Below are 20408 nucleotides of genomic sequence, written 5' to 3'. Positions count from 1 at the left end.
GTACTGGATATTTTTCAAATCACTACCTAAGTGTCACTGTATATCACTCCTTTTTTCTTTTTTTAGATCAATTTTTTTAACCCACCTGACTTGTTAGCATATTTTATTCGTAGTTCCTGTCCCGTCAACTCGTCTTCAGTCCATGACTTCCGAAGGCCTCCGTCAGATATATTAGGAAATATTGATATGGTCTCTTTGCATGTATTGGACGAAAGGATACTAGCAGTAACTGCAAAATGATAAAACCGTGACTGTGAGAAAATAATAATGATTCTATTACATGAAGCATGCAAATTAACCGTATTGAGAAGTAAGACACTCGCACTTTATATTACTAAAACCATCATGGTGCAGTTATTAAGTATAAAAGAAGCGGGAAGAAACCCACTAAATGAATGTCATGCTAGTTTCGCATGTTTAATCTATCTTCAAGAACGCTAGATTTACCACAGACTGAAAACAGATGGTTTTTGAATCTTCCCTGCAAGGAACCTTCCCTGTTGCAAAAAATTATTCAAATGCAAAGTGTTACGCAGAAATAAAGTGTAAGAAAATGTTGCGGATATCATCAGTGACGTGTGTGAGAAAATCACGCAATTGAACTTGAATTTGTTAAAAATTAACAATTAACAAAACGAAGCTTGACTAGTAAAGCAAAAAGCCAGAATATCAAACTCAAGATTCCATAAACATTCTGCTCACAAAAGTTCTTCTCATCGTTGATTCCAGTTTCGCATGGGTTTCTCTTTGCTTCCGCACCAGACAACGCCTGAATGGTGCGCATAACTTGTGTCAATTGGCTCTGTAACGGAACAGGTTTAATACAAATTTAGTACAACAGTTATTTTGATCATGATAATTGATATACTTACGAAAGTTGATTTCCTTCCGATAGGTTTGCTTGCATTGTTTTTGTATTGCTAATAGCTTTGTCAGTTCATGAGTGGTTATCATAGCATCGTAATAATCGCCCTGAAAAAGCCACTGTATTTATAGAAATAGCAAAAAATAGACAAGAGAAAAAGGAACACATCCTCTCTTCAGCTGCAATCCAAGAGGGAGTTCTTTTTTACACGTGAAGCAAGTTAGTAGCTAGTTTAACACGTGAGGCTTTAGTGAATACTCGATGTGAGGTCACTAAACAAATTTCACTTGCTTTGAAATTGCACTCGGCTCTATATTTTCAGTTTTATAAGGTCCTAAAGTGTTTCTTAAAATTCACAAGAAGTGCAAATGTTACCTTCTCGATCATTGAGACAAAAGAAATTAATCAGACCCATTGCCATGGAAAAAGTTACATTTGGATAAAAACAGAGATATAAAGAGCTGTCTTACAGGTTTAGCTTTCCATTCGGGTGCATTTTTCTTATTCAACATATTGTCAGCAACCGGGTAATAAGACTGAAAAAGAAGGGACAGGACTAATGGCATATGCAAAATATTAGCTATGACCAAATACATGCACATGTCCTTTAAAATGCCAGATATTAAAAGTGCACAACACATTCCTTTGCCTCGGGGATATGGCAGGTTTTACTCCGACACGGGCAATAAGATACATGTTGCTCGAAATCTTGAATTAATATCTTCCGGAAAATGTAAATTTTTACCCGGGTACATAAATCTTTTCTAAATGCTGCAGCAAGATGGACGTGAGTAGTCCCAGCAATATCTCTAACAACTGCTAGTGAAGAACAAATGTACCTGTAACACGTCTCGGCTTGGAATTTTAAACAGAGACTGAATTTGCAGTTCTTGAGTCAGGTGACTGTTAAATGAAGAAAATGATGCAGCAATAAGGCAGTGGCTTTTTATACGTCCTTCGAAGCAACCAAATTCACCATAGAAAGATAAAATGTATGGAACAGTTTCACTTACTTGCGCGACCTTTGCGATATCCTTTTTCTTGATGTTCATTACTGTCGAAGCGTTGATACCCATCGTTAAATGCTGTGTAATCTTCAATGGAAGTATGGTACTGTTCATACAGCTTCTCAAAACCTCGTTGACGCATTTGACATCCGTTCCCGGATAGTCGAAGCTGATCCTCTCGAAGCTCAACAGCAGGGCGGGACTTTCACATGAGGCGCAGACCATACATTTCCATATATTGCATGTAACTGAAAACATTGAAGATACGAGATTGTTTATGTTTTTTTCTAAAAACCATGTGTCCATGAATTATAAACACAACTTCTGCGGGTTTAAGATTGTGCAGAGGGATAAATACAGCTCACGCTTTGCTGCTGAACATAGCGGTATAGATATTAAATGGCCCAGTGGGAGGGAGGTGCAATGTAAAAAAAAAATAAAAAAATTACGCAACGGGTTTTTAGTTGCACTGGTAGCGACATAGTTGCCTTAGTTACACCAGAGTCTTTCTATACATGTGATCAAAGGAAAGCTGCCGGTGACCAGACCCTTGTATAGAAAGACTCTGGTTACACAAGCTCTTAGTTTAGTTTGCAGCAAGAAAATTGTCATCATAAAGGTATTATTGGTCCTGATGGCTCAATGCTGATGTACTCTCACTGCTACATATCAACTTACTGTCAGTTGGTTGCACCCACGCGGTGGTAGGAGCCGGTGTCGTTGTTGTTGTCGGTGGTGGAGTGAATGCACTTGGGTCAACGGTTTCTAGAAAAAGTGAAGAAAATCGTCTGATTATGTATATTTAATCGGTAGCTTTGAAGTTGTCAGCAATACTCTATCATCAGCCTTACCTCTAACTTTGAAGTAATAAGTTTGTGGTTCTACATTAAAGACCAGAACAAATTCGTCGCCAGGAATTTGCAAGGAAGTGGGTCTTTTGCGATATTACCGTCGCATACGCCCACTAGTTCCTAAGAGTGTCTCTGAGGGCATCAACTCACCGATCACGTCACCACATAACCCTCCGAGTGATTTCCATCGGTTGAGAGCAGGTAAAGCATTGTACCAGATGGCCAGGTCATCAAACACGGCGTTCGCGTAGTTTGCATCGGCGAAAGAAGGCTTGCCAAGGACCACGGTCGTGTGGGTGTCGGCGACTGTACTCGGCGTCTTTGTTGCGGTAGAGGCTGAAAAAGAGCGCATGTGTTGAATAGGTTTGACTTAAGATGACATTCCAAAAACACATTAGGTATGTAGCGAAATTGCTGAATCCATCTGCGATTTTGCACAGCTAGATACGATTGACAGTATTTTCCTCACGAGGAAATGTGCCATATGCGGCTGATCCACCGAAGGCCAAAGCCGTTGGGGACTTTGGCGGCAACGCCGATGCGGGAACGAGACGGGAAATCTGTTTTTTCTGTCCCGAGGACTCAGTATCAATTGATAATTCCCATTGACTACAGCACGATTAGCTTGGCCAAGGGTGGGTATCCATAACGTATTTACCTTTTAGTGTGCCGTTAAAGAATATTTTCAATCCATCAACCGATTTCCACGTGAGACCGATGTTGATCCAATCGGTAGCATTATTGACAGCTGTCGTTCCCGACACTTCCCATTTACTTGTATCAGTTTGGACGATGAACTTGAGTGTTGCTGTTCCGGCCTCCAGTTTGGCTGTGACTGCGATGCCACGAGAGGTTGGTGCACCAGAACTATAATTTTGGTTGAAAAGTTACTTCAATAAATGGTAAGTTTTATACTCCTTCTTTGCATTCGATATACAATGAAGCAGCTAGAAATTCAGAATTTCTGTTAAGATGTCGTGAGCATAGGAGTCCAATTTTTTTAATTCGGTCTTTAGATCACTCAGCCCCGATCACGTCGCCGAAATACTAAATCTGTGGAAAACTCAAATTATGACGACTCTATACTATGGCAAGCCGTTTGCTTCAAAAAGTCGAGATGATTTTTTTCAAGTCGAGATTTTTTTTTCAAGTCAAGAAAAAATATTTCAAGTCAAGAAATTTCTTCAAAAAGTTGAGATTAGTATTTTCAAGTTTACACATTTTTTTTCAATTCTACAAGTTTTTTTTTTTTTAAGTCGACTTTTTAAATATATATACATATTTTTTTTTTAAGTAAAAAAAAAAGTTTTTTTCATTAATTTTTTTATATACAACTTATCAGTTGATTATTTTTCTAATTCTTTTAAATTTTTTTTCAAGTCGATAAAAATTTATTGTAAATGACAAATTTCCTATTCAACAAAAAAAAAACACATTCGAGACAGAAAAAATAAGTCGAACATTATGACGTCATCACTTTTCGTGTACAGTATGTAGACTCGTCCCCAACCGTTCTCTTGCTGACTTCGCATTCTAATGCCCACATATATACATAGCAGGGGACCAGTCTATACAGTATGCAAGATAGCGGGAGGCGATGTTGTTGACATTGCCGAGTGTCTGCGTCAGTGTCCCGCTATGGTCCGGCGATCTGAAAGGGCCAGACAATCATTAGATCAAAACAAACTAGAGAACTGTTCCAGGCTACTAGATGACATTCTAGGAATTCTGAGTGCGCTGTATATACGTGCATGCGATCACTTCGGTGCCGGTGTAACATCTGTGGTTGTTCCCCATGTGTCAGTGTTTCCAAACAATAGGCAGCTAGAGAGACCACGACTTTTCAATAGGGGGGATACACAGAAAAACTTGTCAATCTATTTTTGAGCGTTCCCAAACAATGAGGGGAAACACTCAAAAACAGAAACACTCAAAAACATTACACCGGTTCCGTTTTGGCAGAAGATTTTGCGGAGGTCTTGGTGCCTATGCACAGCACTAACGATCAGGTATTGCACGCGATAGAGGGTTTGCAGAATAACACGACACACGGGCCTGATCGCGGCTGGCCAGGTGTTGAATTAGGCGGCGCGCGCAATGTACACAAAAACTGATGACGTCATAATGTTCGACTTTATTTTTGTAGCGCTCGACTGATTATTTTCTCGAGTATGAAATTTTTACTCGAGTATGAAATTTTTACTTTCGACACTATTTCGGTATTTATTATGTATCATTATTATATTTTACAAACACTATTTTAATTTTTATAATCATTTTTTTCTCGCAGTGAAATTTTTATTAATTGATTTAACTTCAATAAGTTAAATGAGAAGAAAAATAAATATCTCGACTTGAAAAAAGAAATTTATTTCAAATTTTTTTTCTTGACTTGAAAAAAATCATTTCGACTAGAAAAAAAATCATTTCGACTTTTTGAAGCAAACGGCTTGCCATATGAAAAAAATCATCTCGACTTTTTGAAGCAAACGGCTTGCCATACTATACTGGTTACCTGTTATTTTGTCATATGCAGCATACATTTTATCTGTTCAAACACTATTTCAAGCTGTTTTGCTATATGCTAAGCAAGCTAACATACCAGAATAGATATCCTTCCGTTATGGCTAGGTTGTTCATCAATGTCCAGAATGATATGCTTATTCCTTCTTTACAAGGCGTTGGGTCACTCAAGCACTTTCCTTTATAATCTAGAGAAACGAATAGAACTATCGTAAAGAAGAAAAATCATGAACGAATATTGTTAGATTTAGAAAGAATATATCACTCAGAGTTGTCAGCAGAAAAAAATCGTTCATTATTCTCATAATGGCCATGAGTATGTTTGAGTATTTTAGTTTTTGAAAGAAAGGGCATGTTCAACTATTGTCGAAATTTTGAAGAACAGGTTCAAGTATTGTCAGATTTGGCCCGAACATGAAGAAAACGTCGAATATTGTTAGATTTCGGTCGATCGAGTTTTGGTAAAAGTATTTGGATAGAACTTACCTATTGTGACCGAACCTTTTGTCAATTTCAGCGCAGTGATTGTATTGAAACGATCGGCTACCCATTCTCCATTCGTCACGTTGAGCCCATCATTCCTATCAATGTATTTTATCACATCCATGTTCTCGTAGCAGCTCTCTGTTGAAAAAATCAAATCTTTGATGCAAATAACAAAGTGCACAGTGGTACGTCTCTACGCGAACGTCTGTAGACAGGACACCATTTCTAATAAAAAGACTGCTTTCGATCCAAATGAGGAGTTCAACACATATTACCCAATCCACATGTTTCTCACTTAGATTTGATCTTTGGTGTACCGGTACTCTGGCATCCGACCAATCCAGGGACAATGCTTATTGGTTTTACGTCCTATTAAAATGAGGTAGCAATCATAAAGTGACTTGCCCAAGTTACAAACAATCCCGTACCTTTTACTGGGTCTACTTTGGGAATTTTACTGCTAGCTCCTTTGACATACTTGAACGTGATGTCATCAAATTCGGCATCAACTAAACCAGTATAGAGATTGTCGTTGTTTCTGCCTAGGGTTACTATGTGGTGGTCCATCTTTTTTCGAGCCTCGGTTATAACTTTTTCCTGTAAAAGAGTTAGATACTGTATGGAATTGCTGAGATGGGTTTTCGACCGTAGACAACGTACAATGTAATGGGTGATATCGCGGACCTAAATACGCTGCCGAAGCCGTGTTTTAGTTCTTGAGCAGGCTCGAACCATTGACCAATGAATTTGACATTACATTCAATGCATTCGACATCGCATTGCAGTACAGTGCTTTTGCCCGACTATGGCCTGCGTGATGTATGTGAGTTGGTGGAGACGTTCGTCCTCTCTGCGACTCCGTGAAACTAAATCTCGCCCACCGAATTCCTGTCTCCTCTCCCTCAGTTTATAATTTCTTTCTAACTTACGCTAATGGCGGTGATCTCCCAACCATCCTGGAAAACTGTGATGCCTTTAATCGGGGTCCACTCCACTTGAGCGTAGAACCACTTCCTCGTATTAGCCGAGCACGTCTTCCACCAAACCTTTGTTCCATCAGCCACAGTGACATTCAGGGTGTCACCGTTGACGCCAACCTGTTCGATTAGGAATCCACGGTTGCCTGGAACACGCATATGATAAAATGGGCGCTTCCATGAAATACTAGAAAATGCTTTTATGTCTCCTTCCATTAGTCGTTTCGCCCCAAAGTCACTTAGTTGTTCAGCCACCTTTGGCAAAACAGGACAAAATCCAACTCGATACATTTATCAAAATGAACCCAAAGAGATTTTACTTAACGCTGTATCTTAAAAACAACAAAGTAAAGAGCGAGATTAAGTAAAGCAATTTAATTGTCAAAAAGTGACTTTTGAGACCAAAAAGATGCGAAGTGACCATATAAAAGTGAAAATAGAGTATTCTAAATCAATCAGGAGTCAATCATACCTTCAGCTTGCGCTCCTGAGCTAAACAGGGTACCTCGGTTTCCTTCTTGCATATGCAAGTACATGCCAACGATGACAGCTGTTTTACAAAGGGAGGGATCCACCACGCAACCAGTACTGTGGTTGCCAAGAGACACGTAAGGAAATACATTGCCGTTCTTCTCCGTTTTTCCCGCCCTTTTCCCGAAACGATCTGTCCCATAGGTGGCGTTGCTCATCAACTGAGATGGCGGCTGAATCAGGTCTGTCCATGGTTTGTCAAAGGGATAGAAGAAGTCGTTGTTTTGTGTCTTTAAGAAGTGGTCGGCTACAATTTAAAACAAATAATTACCGAAATATTTGACTTTCAATATTCGATCTTCATTACTCATCTCAACAATCAGGTTATAACAAATCAATCAAACACAAATGGATGCATTAAGTAGACAGGAGGCACAATGTTGATTTGGAATATGGACAGTAGTTCTCGGAGTATTCGAGGAGGCAGTCTTTAAAATTTGTTAATTTTTGAATAAGTTACTTAGTCTCAAGGATCTAACACCGCTTCGTAAATTCGGGGCGCGACCACCCAAGGCCAAAGGCACGCCGGGCTTTGCAACATTTATTGATCACACACTGTTTAAAGAAACAAATTAAGCAATCCCACTGGAGAACACGAACCTTTCATTCCAACCAGAGTGTGCAACTTGGTTTCAGGTGTCACAGAATTCCACACAGCAAGGTTGTAGACATCGAGGAGAACTTCAATGCCTGCGTTATTCCTAACAGCAAAAGTATTGGTTGCGAAGGTATTGGTCTGCGCAGTCCCGGATGTTGTCTCGGCTATTTTCTCGGCATCTAGTATCACCTTCAGGCCCGTGGTGAGGGACCATGTGAAGCCAAGGTTAAACCAAGTATTCATCGGGACCACCTGAAATGGGAATATTTAACATCTATATATCAAAGTTCAAAAATCCTTAAAGTGCTTCGACATCCCTTTTCAGCGCGATGTTAGGGACCGGCTATGATTTATTACTCACCATAATACCTCTCGCAGCGTGCTCCCCTCAACGTATCTCTCGCAGAGTTGATATCATAATTTAGATTTTGTTATAAATTCGTCCAACCTTGTTCCATCTTGCTGAATCATTTCTTCGAAAACATTCTCATGCTAACATAAAGATCCAAATTCAACATATTCTTACCTTTTTCGTTGTGACTCTCCAAACATGAGTCGGTGTCCGCAGGAATGCTTCGATCACCTGCCCGTTGGCCTTCGAGGTAATAACTACCTTGAACCCCGTTTCCTTCTCTTCACCCGTAGGTTTAATTGGTGTCGTCTGCGTCGAACTGAAAATTTCAACATTGGTTTTCATCGAACATCTCAAGGTAATGATTGCGCATGCTACTTAACAACATAAGTTTTGTTATCCTTTTTTAACGCATGATGCAACAAGCTTTATCTCGACAAAATTTATACATTTTATACCTGTCCATTTACGAAACACCCAGTGATCAGACCAAGCGGAGAATCCACCATGACTGCGATTTGGCCAGCGGCGAGCTTGCGATAGGTCAATACAATTTCAGGTCACCAACACTCTCCCGTTGGCGGTACCGGTGATTGTATGGCGAAAGCTTTATCTGCAGGGGCGTCTGCTTACAAAATATATAATAATATATATAAAAGCGAAATCGCATGAAAGCCACTAACCTAATCAATGTGTTTTCTAATAAGTCGGCGAGCTTGCGTGCTCGGAACCATGCAGAGACGGTGAGGCCATCCTCACACAGTTGAGGGTTACTTATGCACTCATCCTTAAAACTCCCTGGAAATTGATTAAAGAAGTAACGACTATATACAGAAAGAAGAAAAAAGGGGACCAGCTAAAGACTAGCTGCGCAGCGTCACAACACCTTTCAAATCGAAAAAGCTACTAGCACTTCCTGTATACATATGTATACGTACTAAATGTAAGGTACTGATTAGTTGCTTAATTGTTGATAAAATATGTAAGTATTTAGAACGAAGCGTAATCGACGTCCTCCTCACCCAATATGATTCTAGCGTTTAATCCTGTCAAGGAGATGAACTTCTTCATGTCCAGAACATCCTTGTTCGATGGGCCGGGCGCTATGCCATTGAGGTCCATGGTCTTCTGAAGGAGACGAAGTGTACTCGAGATCAGCGTGTTCCTGTCCCAGAAATATGCGGCACCCTCGTAAAAATTATTTACTGGAAACAGAAGATATCGATCGAGTATCATTATTGTGTTCTTTTTATCGGCTGCTTTAGCGTCACACCAACATCATTGTCATAGTTATCATAGAACCCTCAGAAACCACTACGTTTAAAAAATCTCTTCTATACCTAAATAATGGATAACTCTGAACACATTAGACACATTCATTCGTTTATTTTGGTTTCAATCTTCTACATGAACAAGTACGCAGAAAATATCACTGTAAAATGTATTTCTTTTTGTGACCTACCCGTTATATTGATTATTAATAATGAACGTCGGATTAAACTATATCGATTAATTACTAATTTTTGATTCCTTGACATTTTTTTTATAACCGGGTTCGTCTGTGTCTCTTTATTGACGTGTAAAGTTACCTGCATTAGAAAAATATCATGCAATAAACAATTCTTAAAATGTCTTACCATCTCTAGACAAAGCGTCACTCGGCATGTACTTGCCGAGATAGGACACGTATTGCAGATCAAAGTCGGCAAATCCAAATAATTCCTTGGCATCAGAATTCTCTCGACCAATCATTGGCCTCTGGAACCAGTTCGTTTTTCTCCGTTGGTAGCGGCCTCGATTATCTTTCACCAGAACTTCACCGTTTATCGCGGCCCAAAGCGGATAATCGGGAGACCATGAAAATACGACCCTCATCCATTTATCTGAGTAAGGAAGAAATAACGATTAAATAATTCATTCGTACCACCAGGTTCTGCATTAATAATCAACATCAACATCATCAGAAATTTCAATATAACGAAAAAATAGTTTTTGACATTCTAAAATAGACCTTCGTGCATGCATTTTGAAAAGTCTTATTTGTCTGGAGCAGCTAGGTTTCCAGCATATCCTCTCCAATTATCTAACTTGGCATTCGCCGTCCTATGTGCAAGAAGGCAGAGGACCTGTCTAATTTTTAATGGCCGGCGAAACAACGACAACAGGAAAGAATAACCAGTACGAAAAAAACGTTTTGATTTTTGAGATGAGTAAGCGGAAGGGGACTTGAATAGAAAAGGTGGCGATGAGTCCCCCAACTTGTGGTTCGAAATAATTGGTTTGTTTTTAATAATAAATGTATTTAAATTTGTTAAAAAGGTCCCCTCGTGCATCAAGATCCCTTTTTGCAGGTTATGAGTATTTTACAATGACCATTGCAAACAATACATGTACATGTGCACATATTTGCCTCGTGGTATAATAACCGCTTGCCACTGCAACGAAAATCTCACCTTTGCCAGGCGCTCAAGTGTTTTAACATTTTACCACTAAAATGAGGATAATGCACCAAATCAATTAACTGAGATACTTGATAACTAACTTATCGGCAGCAAATCCTTCGTAATTGCCACCATCTTGACGCGCGTGCCTCTCCCCACTGCTAAAAAGAGCATCTGCTCTCTGATGAACACGCTCACGCCTGTTGACATATGGTCGTGTTGGCCAGTACTCAGGATGAAACTCGTCCCGGGGAGGTCGACCCGATTCAGCTTGATCCAGAGTCTGACTGTGATGCCATCTTTGCAACCCTCGACCAAGCTCGTAAAGCATTTGAGGCGTTTTGGGAGCTTCCCGATTGCATCAGTGATGCTGTCACCCCAGTCGTCACCTACAAATAGTGATGATATGTTCATTAAGCCGATTAGACAGCCGTTCAATGGGAAATGGCAGCAACTCAACATTTCGGTGAAATCCTTATTGCTCTTCCTTCGAGATGATGCTGATCTTCATATTCAAAGTGCATGTACTTACCGACAACTGAGTTTCAGGCAGAAACTTTTGGTTCGTAAAGCAATGGTAAAGGCAGTCTCCATTGGAGCTAGTTTACAATAATTGCGAATGCCTAATGTTATTCAAACCGACTACATATTTCTTAGAACAAAGTCCAATGACTAGAAGTCGAGCGTCAGTGGAGGCAGGCATTTATGGGTGGCTCGATGAATCACATAGATAAAGATAAAAATCTCATTTTCATACCTAACAGCAGCCAACCCTGGTCATCTGGTTTGATCCTGAAAGCTCTATTAGGGCCATTCGGTCCTTCCACCCTTGTGACAGTTGAGGCCTTGGTCTTATACAGCGGTAGAGAGGTCTGGTCAGCAATCATGAATTTATCGGCACTCCAGTACGCATCTGATTCTGCCAGCATGCGATTTTCATATGCTGAAATATCGAATCGTGTCTAGGTGTGCAATTGAATTTAAGTGGGCAGGTATCAACTTGATAAAAACAATAATATATACCATGTATAAAGGTCCAGGAACTCCCTTACAGCAGACTCGCTGGACAATCAATTGCGTCATCCTATTTGGGTCTCCTTATGGTGAGGAACGAGGCCCGTCCACTGCGTCCGGAGTGAACCTTATAGATGCATAGCATACAAATTATAATACTCGACACGTTATCCCCAGACTAACTTTAGCTCTTGCCAGTGAAGTTGTAGAATCGTACGATTTGGCCATAGTAAAATGCCGGATGAAGAAACTGAGGGAATTGTTCGTAAACCAGTGTAGTCAATAGTCACTTCGATATGTTTTCATGAATCGTTGATTAAATGAAACAATTATCCACCACTTGACATCCATTTATCACACCGTTTTCACAACGGATGTGGTAACGGTAATTCTTCCTTCTCGTGTTGCCCAGCACAAAAATCCAGATGCACAATTGTTATCTCAGTGTTGCCGCAAAATGATGATGGTTATGAGACTCACCGGTTATTCCCAGGAACCTATGCTGTTCAAACTCGTGGAGGTATCGCAGCCAGACCACTACATCGGTTACCCGCAGCTTCGGAACGCTCAGCGACTTCTGACCAATTAAGAAATCGCCATCTTCTCCGTTGTCGCCAAGCTTAACGGGATTCTGAAATCATAAGATAACAAAACAGAATGTCGAAATGGATTCTTTCTTTAGTCAATATGTTGTGTCATATCTGGAAGCAAGCGTGATATTTCAACACGCAAACAGTTGCTAACTTAATGCAAGATTGATCCTGGAGGTTGAGATGATGACGACGACGACGCCGATGATGAAGGTGGTGATACTGTGATGATTTTACTTACGTATGCCATTTCTTTGTGTTGCATCTTCTTTCCACCAACGTAGATGTCCATGCGAGAATTAGCGCTGATCAGATTTGAAAAGGCAAAGTTGAACCAGGATCCTCTTTTTATACGGTCTGCTGGGACTGAGTAGACTTTTTTTGTGTCCACCACTGAAAAAGAAGAATGTTGAGAGGTTTTAGTATTGGTAAGATGGCTTCTGTACATGTTGGTTGTAGGATAAGACAGAAATAAATGTAAAACGTTTTGAGGATGTGTGATACAATGTTAAGTGCTAAATAATCAGAGAACTTTGATAAATAGTTCTGGAGTATCGTGACAGTAAAACAATGCCATGATGCTACTTAGTAAGAGGGTTGTATCTGGTATCTCGGACTCGGCTAAAAGGTTTCTGTCACTTATTTGATCATCTCAAGTAGCGGAAATAAGCAGCGACTTGGCCGAGAGAAGAACCAATGGCATGTATGACCTTTCCATAAGGCTGATGCACTATCACTACACAACTGCCCCTCATAGTCCCTGAACATCCTTGCTCGCTATGTCTGACTGTGAAATACTGCTTTGCGTTGGTTTAAAATATCAATCAACTGAAATAGAATCAGAAACTTCTTGTTAATTTTCATGTTAACAGTGGTTAGAGATTCGACTTACCTTTTACTTCAATAGTAGTGCCATTCCAGACAACAGCCCATCCTTTGACGATGGTCCCAAACAAACTTGACAGCATGATCACGGCCTCCTTGTCTGGTAAGGTTTTCGGAAGGAAGATCCAAGCAGCCACCGCAACACCATTGCCACATTGTTTTACGCCGGACGGACACTTGGATTTGTAATTACCGAGCTGAAAGTACATGTAGGACATGTTCAAACTCACGAGGGAAAGAGTTGTAAACTGAAGGCCGTTAGGACGGTATAAGTGAGAAGGCTAGAACAGTTTGTGAATAAAAAAAAGACACTCGAACTAGGATTTCAGCCCAGCATTAGACAACAGAAACCATGATCGAATTTATCCATTCATGAGCTGACGGAGTCCAACTCATTTCATGTTCACCGGATTTAAATGATCACTCGTAAATTTATACGTCTTGATTCGCCGAAAATGTTTTATTTCGGAAAGGACCCAGTCTAGGTTTAAGCATTAATATACTTGCGGATGGTTGCTTACCTTGATAAAGCTGTCGGCAGTTTCAAGTTCAGGTGCAGTACCTGGCCCCATCCTCCCATAGACCATCACCACATTTCCAGTTGCTTTGACAGGGTCAGCAAGGTTTCGAAGTGGAAAATAAACGTCTGCCATTTTATAGAATGGGTTCAAATCTGAAATCACGGAAAAGTAGCAATTTAGTTTTGATACTGACCTTGACCCGGTGTCGTCAGCTATTGTCTTCTTGGTGATTGGTTCAATACTACAGCCCGTACCAGATAAGGGACGATCAAGGGGTTCTGATTGGCCCACACAACTGGAAGCCTTGAAATATTGGGGAAAAGTTCCGGCGGAAATTGTTGTATCTGTTAGGATAGATCATCCTTTGGGGCCTTTTGATCAGCACTTGCCGACCTTTCGTTACAGGCAAGCTGAAATGACCCTGATAATCGAGAATGAGTGTAGATCTTCCGTATTATCATACAACTCTGTTGATAGCCAGTAGGTTCGCAACTCAAGGTTTCTAATTTAAATGCACGATGTACGAAGTACGGAATATACGTATTACCTCCTGCAACGGCTCCTTGGACTTTCATCATATTGTTTGCGTAATCATAAGGCGGAAAGGCCGTTGTCGTGGAGAGTTGGGTTTCTGAAAGATTGAAATGACCTTTATTTTAGAAGACTACACACGCGAAGTTCTTAAGGCTTCAGTCGAAAACAAGTGCGAATTTCAATTTGATATACTTTTATTCGTAGGCTATTGCAAATGGATAATCCCAGTCAAGGCTAAGAAGACGCGAGGAAGGTCGCTGAAATGATGTTTCGTGCCATTTAAAAAAACCCACTTCTATATCTATATACTTACGAGTGGTAATAAGGTGGTTTTCTTCAGCCAACACTGAAAACGTAAATACAAATTATTCAGAAAATAAAGAAAAGTAATTCTCGCTTTGCTTCTTTCTAAATATCTTCCGCGATATTCCTAACAAGGAACAAGGTACCTGAATGTCAATCTTGACACTCGAGGCGCTGATTTCGTTCATTTTAAGTGCTCGTTGTGGTGATCCTCTGTCGACCCTCGTACAGGGGTGCTACAGTCACTATTGTTGTTGATGAGATTCTACCCACAAACGTAAAAAACGGAAATGCCCACAGGAGATGGTCGGTTCCGCGTTAGTTGTAGCCAAGGAGGAGCTACCATGGCAGCTAGATTTCTCTCTGTTAATCCACTTTTTCAGCTTACTGAAGGCCATTCGGCAACCTTCGCGTGTCTTAATTTATATTAGGAAATGGTCAGGACAACGGATGTTGTTTGATGGTTTGATCATGCCTTTTGTTCATAGAGTGAACTAAGGGCCGCAGTTGTCTGATCTTCCACAACATGTACAGCAAATAGTCAATTCGTGTTTAAATACAGGGCACTCAATCGATACTTACGCATGTTGTATCCCCCTAATACGACAATGAACTGCGAGTCAGGCACCCGGCGCGAAAAGAAGGCCACCTCATCGATTCCTCCAATCATGAAGTCCTCTTCCTTACTAGTGGTAGGATTCAATCTACAGCCTACGAGGATCTTCTCTGATACTTGATGGGCGTGTTGGCCGCGGAAAGACGTGCTTTTAATCTGGTCCACACACGACTGCCCGTGCAACAGAACCTGCAAGGAAACGCCGAGTCGTGGGCAGGGCGAGTTTGCAATGTTTTTCGGACGAAGGTACCCTTAGGCTATTATATGTGAAAATATTTGATGGTGCGATATCTTCAAAGAATGAATATATTCACACCATTTCTTCTTCCTTTCATTAGAATATCTGACTCTCCACATCTTAAGGCCTTGGGAGGAGTAAAATCTTCGAAGCAACCGACAAATCGCAGATATAATCAGCATACCTCTAATCCCTCATCTTCCCACTTGTTCCACCGGAAGCCAATGTTCATCCACGGCCGCTTCTCCATCGCGCCCAGGGAGAGGTCGCATGATGACTTCCATATCTTATCTTCACTCATCAACTCTACCCTAAGCTTGGTTGACTGGTAGTACATGCCGTAGCCATCTTTGTCTACAATGCAAAAATAACCGAGAGTAGAAGTTATGTTTCAATTCGGAAGTGACATTGGCCTATAAATGCGACAAAATGGACAGCATTTCAACGACCTACATGTATTTCCTGAAAAGTCAAACCATCTTTTTGATTAGTTCTAATAAATAGAAGATTAGAAGGTCAACGAATAACCCGTATAAAAAAACTTTCGGGCGATGTTTATCACGGAAGTACTGCCATCAAAGATCGGTAAATGATAAACTATACCTGTCGCAGTGAAATATCTCCTCGTATCTTTCGGGACTTCGTCGATGTCCATCCGCACCCACATGGTGACCGTCAGGCCGAACTCGCACTTGCTTGGGTCAAGGATGCATTCTCCTTTCGCTTTGTTCTTGGGCAGCGTGTCTGTAGCTCCTGTGCTCAGACAGCGCTGGGGGTCCCTCTTGGCATCGAAACTGTTCCCGCTGAATCCGGGGTTCATCATCGCACCACTTGTGATACCTAGGTTGCCGTTTTCCTTGGTCAGGTCAAAGGCGCCCTTGAGTATTTTCTCGTTGACACACTTCTTGTCAACCAGGTTGAATGACCAGTGAACGTCCGCATCTGTGTAGTCGTGCACATCTAATGATGAAAGACATCAAATAAATGAAAACACGTGAAATATGCAACTGTACATGAAATGCATGAACTACATGAAAATGACATTGGGAGTTACATTTGTATATATATCGTATGCACATGCACGTGTTCCAAGAGTATCAAATCAAGAAAGCGTTTCTCAACAACACAAGTCAGATGCTCGGCAATTTGGAGAACTCATTCTCCAGGCTGTATGTAAAGGCCTTATATCTAAGAATGTGAATTGGCCACTTTGAAGCAGTCCTACAGAAGAAATTAATATACCGGACCAGGTGAAATATCTTAACCGGTGCTTACTGTGTAAATCGTAAGGAGGTGGCGTCTGTCTTGGTGGTACCGTAATGCAGCTTGGCGGGTTCGAACACTGGGCCGTTGCCGTTGTCGTCGTCGTCATTGATGTCGTCGTCGTCATTGATGTCGTCGTCGTTGATATCGTCGACGTTGATGTCGTCGTCGGTGACTTAGTGGTTGTTTCTAAAAGAAGGATTGGGGTGAACCCCGGTATAGCAATATTCAAATGTGAGCATGGGTACTTACCAATTCGCGAGTTCCATCCCGTTATTCTGAGAAAATGAGACCACTTACCTTTAGTTATTTCTCTGAGAGATAGAGCAAAGAAATTGCGGCCTTCAAATTCTCACCAAAGAATAGAAAGAGGCGGCTTAAAGGATTTGAAAAAGACTGGAAATATTTTCAAGTGATAGAAAAGTGTCGGATAGATCCTTGATGTTGTGGTTGAGTGAGGAGATTTCACGCGCACTGTTTTCATACTATGCACATTCTGATACATTCTTTCACGCATGTCAACAGATAACTTGAACGCCAAAGGATTTTGCTGCTTTATTCGCGTGTCTTCTACAGGCAAAACGGAAATCTGAAAAAAAGGAAAGAAATTTTTGCTAGCAATTTCGAGTTACGAAGCATGCTTAAAATACTTAGGAAAACAAGCATAGCGTTGAATGTCCCCCGTCGCTGTTGGGTGTTTTTTAAAAAATGTGTAGTTTGAATCCGTGTGGTGTTGTTGGCTGTCATTGATTGAAGTTTATGGTTCAGTTGGGTGTCCCAGTAACGTGAGACACCAAATTCCAAGCCAAAATATTTTGTCGTTCAGAAGTTACAGAGCGGAAGGGAATTTTCATGATTTTCAGGAAGTGCCCCCTATGGGGAAGAAAAATGTATGAAACTAAAAACTCGAGAGACATATCGTGTACCTTTGTTAGCCTAGTCTACCATAAAGATTTGGTAAAGATCGGAGAAATATTAAGCGAGTTCTAACACTTTATGTGTTTTTAGTTTTGGACCCCTGGTGGCCAAATCGAGAATGAAACTCGGCCGATTTTTCGACGTCACACACCTTTGGCCCACCCTCTATCAACACACGAAATTTCAATCCAAAATATTTTGTCGTTCAGAAGTTACAAAGCGGAAGGAAATTTGCATGATTTTCAGGAAGCGCCCCTTTAGGGCAGAAAAATGGATGAAACTAAAAACCCGGGTGATATATCGTGTACCTTTGTTAGCTTAGTCTACCATAAAAATATGGTAAAGATCGGACAAATATTAAGGTAGTTCTAACACTTTATGTGTTTTTGGTTTTGGCCCCCTGACGGCCAAATGTAGAATCAAGCTCGGCCGACTTTTCAACGCGACTCACCTTTGGCCCACCCTCTATCAGCACACCAAATTTCAATCCAAAATATTTTGTCGTTCAGAAGTTATAGGGCGGAAGGGAAACTTGCGTCCGGCGAGCGGCAAGCGCCGAGCGCCGAGCGGCGCAACATTTTGCCCCCTACTGGCCAGGCCGGGAATCTGACCGGGATGATTTTTAGTGGGACACATAGTCAGATGTCCTTCACTCCTTCCACCAAATATCGATTAAATTGCTTGAGTCGTTTAGAAGCTGTAGGGTTGAAACGAGCACAAAGTTGTTGGTGCCATGTACTAATACCATGTCCCCCTATACACAAGCTCCGGGGGACAATAACTCAGTCTTTAAGTACGCCTAGAAAACAAATCATGAATCTATATGTCACATGAAAGAAAAAGATTGTCTTGCTAAGATTCTCCAGTTATGAATAAACACCTAATCAATGACAGTTTGGTCAAAGCAATCTTAGCATACAGCTTGACAGCATAACAGAGTTGGTTCAGGGAATTCATTATAACAGTGTTGGTTCAGGGAATTTCGTCACCAAAAGTGACTAAACAGTTTATACCGTTATGAAGGTAGATCTGAAGGAAAAACTATACTGGAATAACAGAGAACGACAGTAACAAATGCAAATAGCATGGCAACTAGAAGAAGGGCTTGGAAAATACGAATCACAACGGCCAGTTCAACTGCGATAAAAATCGGACTCACCGAGATATATTAATCCGAAATGCGAATCAAAAGTTTGCCTCACCGTATAATGGGTCCCAATAGCATTGGACCGCACCCTCCTGGCAAACTAACCGGGAACCCAACAGGTCTGTATTATAATGAGCCCAACAGAATCCTTCAGATAGCCAATTAAAACGCGGCACGTGATTCAAATGTGACCAACGCTTTGCTTTAATTGGTTGAAATGCATGACGTCATTGTCATTGATCGTTGCACGCAGTACTAATTTGTCATCGGACATTTGATGCCCCGTATCTACCTGTGGGATGGATTAATTATTCAGAGTTCTAGGTTTGTTAATCGTTGAAAATAAAACGTGTAAACAAGGGAACATTTAGAGAAGTTTCCGTTGTTCCATCATGTTAGCACGGTGCCATAGCTACCGACTTGGTAGACTGTTGCGCGAAATCAATAATGCTGATTCTCCAACAGCAGGTCATAAATATGCAGCCAGCTGACGCGGGACTATGGTTTGACTCGACGCGGGAGAATAAATGTATTAAAAAGGCCATTTAGCCATGGTTGAGGGTTGTAGATTACTGAAAGGAAAACGATTATCGACGTTTCCCGTCGTCACGCAACCGCTATTGAAGGGGACTAATCTCAAGTAAAATTGCATAATTGGAAATAGATGAAAAAATATCCTCTGCTAGCAATTGGTTATCTGTTATGGCTTCCAACCTTTGCTATTAAAGGATGACGTGTGCGTATTATTACATGCTCTCCGCGATATAGAGTCATCTTTTAGAATGCATCAGCAACTTGCATTAATGATTAACCCATTAAATGGGGAATTAAAAAAATGGTGCCACTTTCCCAAAGTCACACCCCTCGACATTTCTCGGCAACATTCTATAGCATTGCGTTATGATTTTTACCGTGCGACATAATAAGACGACCATTGATCATAAGTTCTTCCGTTATCCGTAGGCTTTCGCGTGACCAGTGCCTAAATGTCTTATGATGATGAAATGGCCTGTTGAAGCCATTTGGAAGCAGTATGGCGGCCAATTGAAGCAGGGACAGAACGACGTCATAATAAGTTCCGGTCATGCGCAAGGAGGATGGATGTGATCACGGATGTAAAGCATGGCTAGCTCATAAACCTTCACATCCTGGCACCAGTTGTTTTCAATATCGATACTCGGCCTCTCCGATATTTCATTTTGTATGTGAGGAGTATGAAAAATCTGAATAATCACAGAATGAAACCTAGGCCTTTTTCATTTCTTGGAAAAACCTCTGAATGGGGTGCATAGACCTATTTCTGTTGGTTGGAGCGCGAAACCCTTATTTTTAAGAGCGCACCGGCAAATAACTTTTTCTGTCTTCAGAATCGCTATATTTCATACTGTGCAGAATATCACACCCAGAGTATCACGGCGATCGGTTTTCGGCGCTATTTTCCGTTACCATGAGTACTAATGCTAATATAGACTCATACCTCACTGCATTTGTTAATTATTAACATCGGCCGATTGCTTTCTGCGCTCGCCAAGCAAACGTTCCTATGGCAATGCCAATATTTCGGGCGCTTGAAAAACCATCCCGTGCCGTGAAACAATTCGTTATCAATTTTATGACAAGGTGGTCGTTGGCGCATAGAAAATGCTTTTAATGAAATCGATAATGCAAATAAAGTGTATATGAGACATTGTGGTCAGGCAATATTGGCAATCATATCATAAAGGAATGGAAATATATATATATTGTGA

The 20408-nt window shown here is 40.9% G+C and overlaps 1 protein-coding gene across 3 annotated transcripts in view; it reads right to left on the bottom strand.

Moving 5' to 3' along the window:
• The window catches only part of LOC135495345 (uncharacterized), a 29395-nt gene extending 10631 nt beyond the window's left edge, over nt 1–18764 (bottom strand). For all 3 annotated transcript variants that reach the window (XM_064783841.1, XM_064783842.1, XM_064783843.1), the window contains exons 1-30: nt 18673–18764; nt 16608–17184; nt 15936–16292; nt 15517–15686; nt 15061–15283; nt 14489–14521; nt 14189–14272; nt 13642–13793; nt 13128–13317; nt 12477–12628; nt 12126–12276; nt 11389–11574; nt 10733–11020; nt 9828–10073; nt 9213–9395; nt 8874–8988; nt 8365–8509; nt 7841–8090; nt 7182–7487; nt 6662–6855; nt 6161–6329; nt 5733–5870; nt 5326–5434; nt 3382–3590; nt 2874–3059; nt 2551–2637; nt 1879–2120; nt 1336–1401; nt 873–972; nt 86–229 (exon numbers count right to left, since the gene is read on the bottom strand). In XM_064783841.1, coding sequence (XP_064639911.1) covers nt 86–229; nt 873–972; nt 1336–1401; nt 1879–2120; nt 2551–2637; nt 2874–3059; nt 3382–3590; nt 5326–5434; nt 5733–5870; nt 6161–6329; nt 6662–6855; nt 7182–7487; nt 7841–8090; nt 8365–8509; nt 8874–8988; nt 9213–9395; nt 9828–10073; nt 10733–11020; nt 11389–11574; nt 12126–12276; nt 12477–12628; nt 13128–13317; nt 13642–13793; nt 14189–14272; nt 14489–14521; nt 15061–15283; nt 15517–15686; nt 15936–16292; nt 16608–16722 — 4990 coding nt within the window. In that variant the 5' untranslated portion in view covers nt 16723–17184; nt 18673–18764. The remainder of the gene's footprint in view (nt 1–85; nt 230–872; nt 973–1335; nt 1402–1878; nt 2121–2550; nt 2638–2873; nt 3060–3381; nt 3591–5325; nt 5435–5732; nt 5871–6160; nt 6330–6661; nt 6856–7181; nt 7488–7840; nt 8091–8364; nt 8510–8873; nt 8989–9212; nt 9396–9827; nt 10074–10732; nt 11021–11388; nt 11575–12125; nt 12277–12476; nt 12629–13127; nt 13318–13641; nt 13794–14188; nt 14273–14488; nt 14522–15060; nt 15284–15516; nt 15687–15935; nt 16293–16607; nt 17185–18672) is intronic.
• Nucleotides 18765–20408: the final 1644 nt, after the last annotated feature.

This window comes from Lineus longissimus, chromosome 11, assembly GCF_910592395.1.
Source record: "Lineus longissimus chromosome 11, tnLinLong1.2, whole genome shotgun sequence".
NCBI classification, from domain to species: domain Eukaryota; kingdom Metazoa; phylum Nemertea; class Pilidiophora; order Heteronemertea; family Lineidae; genus Lineus; species Lineus longissimus.
Note: the sequence above shows the minus strand (reverse complement) of the source record. Positions and strands in the feature narration are given on the sequence as shown.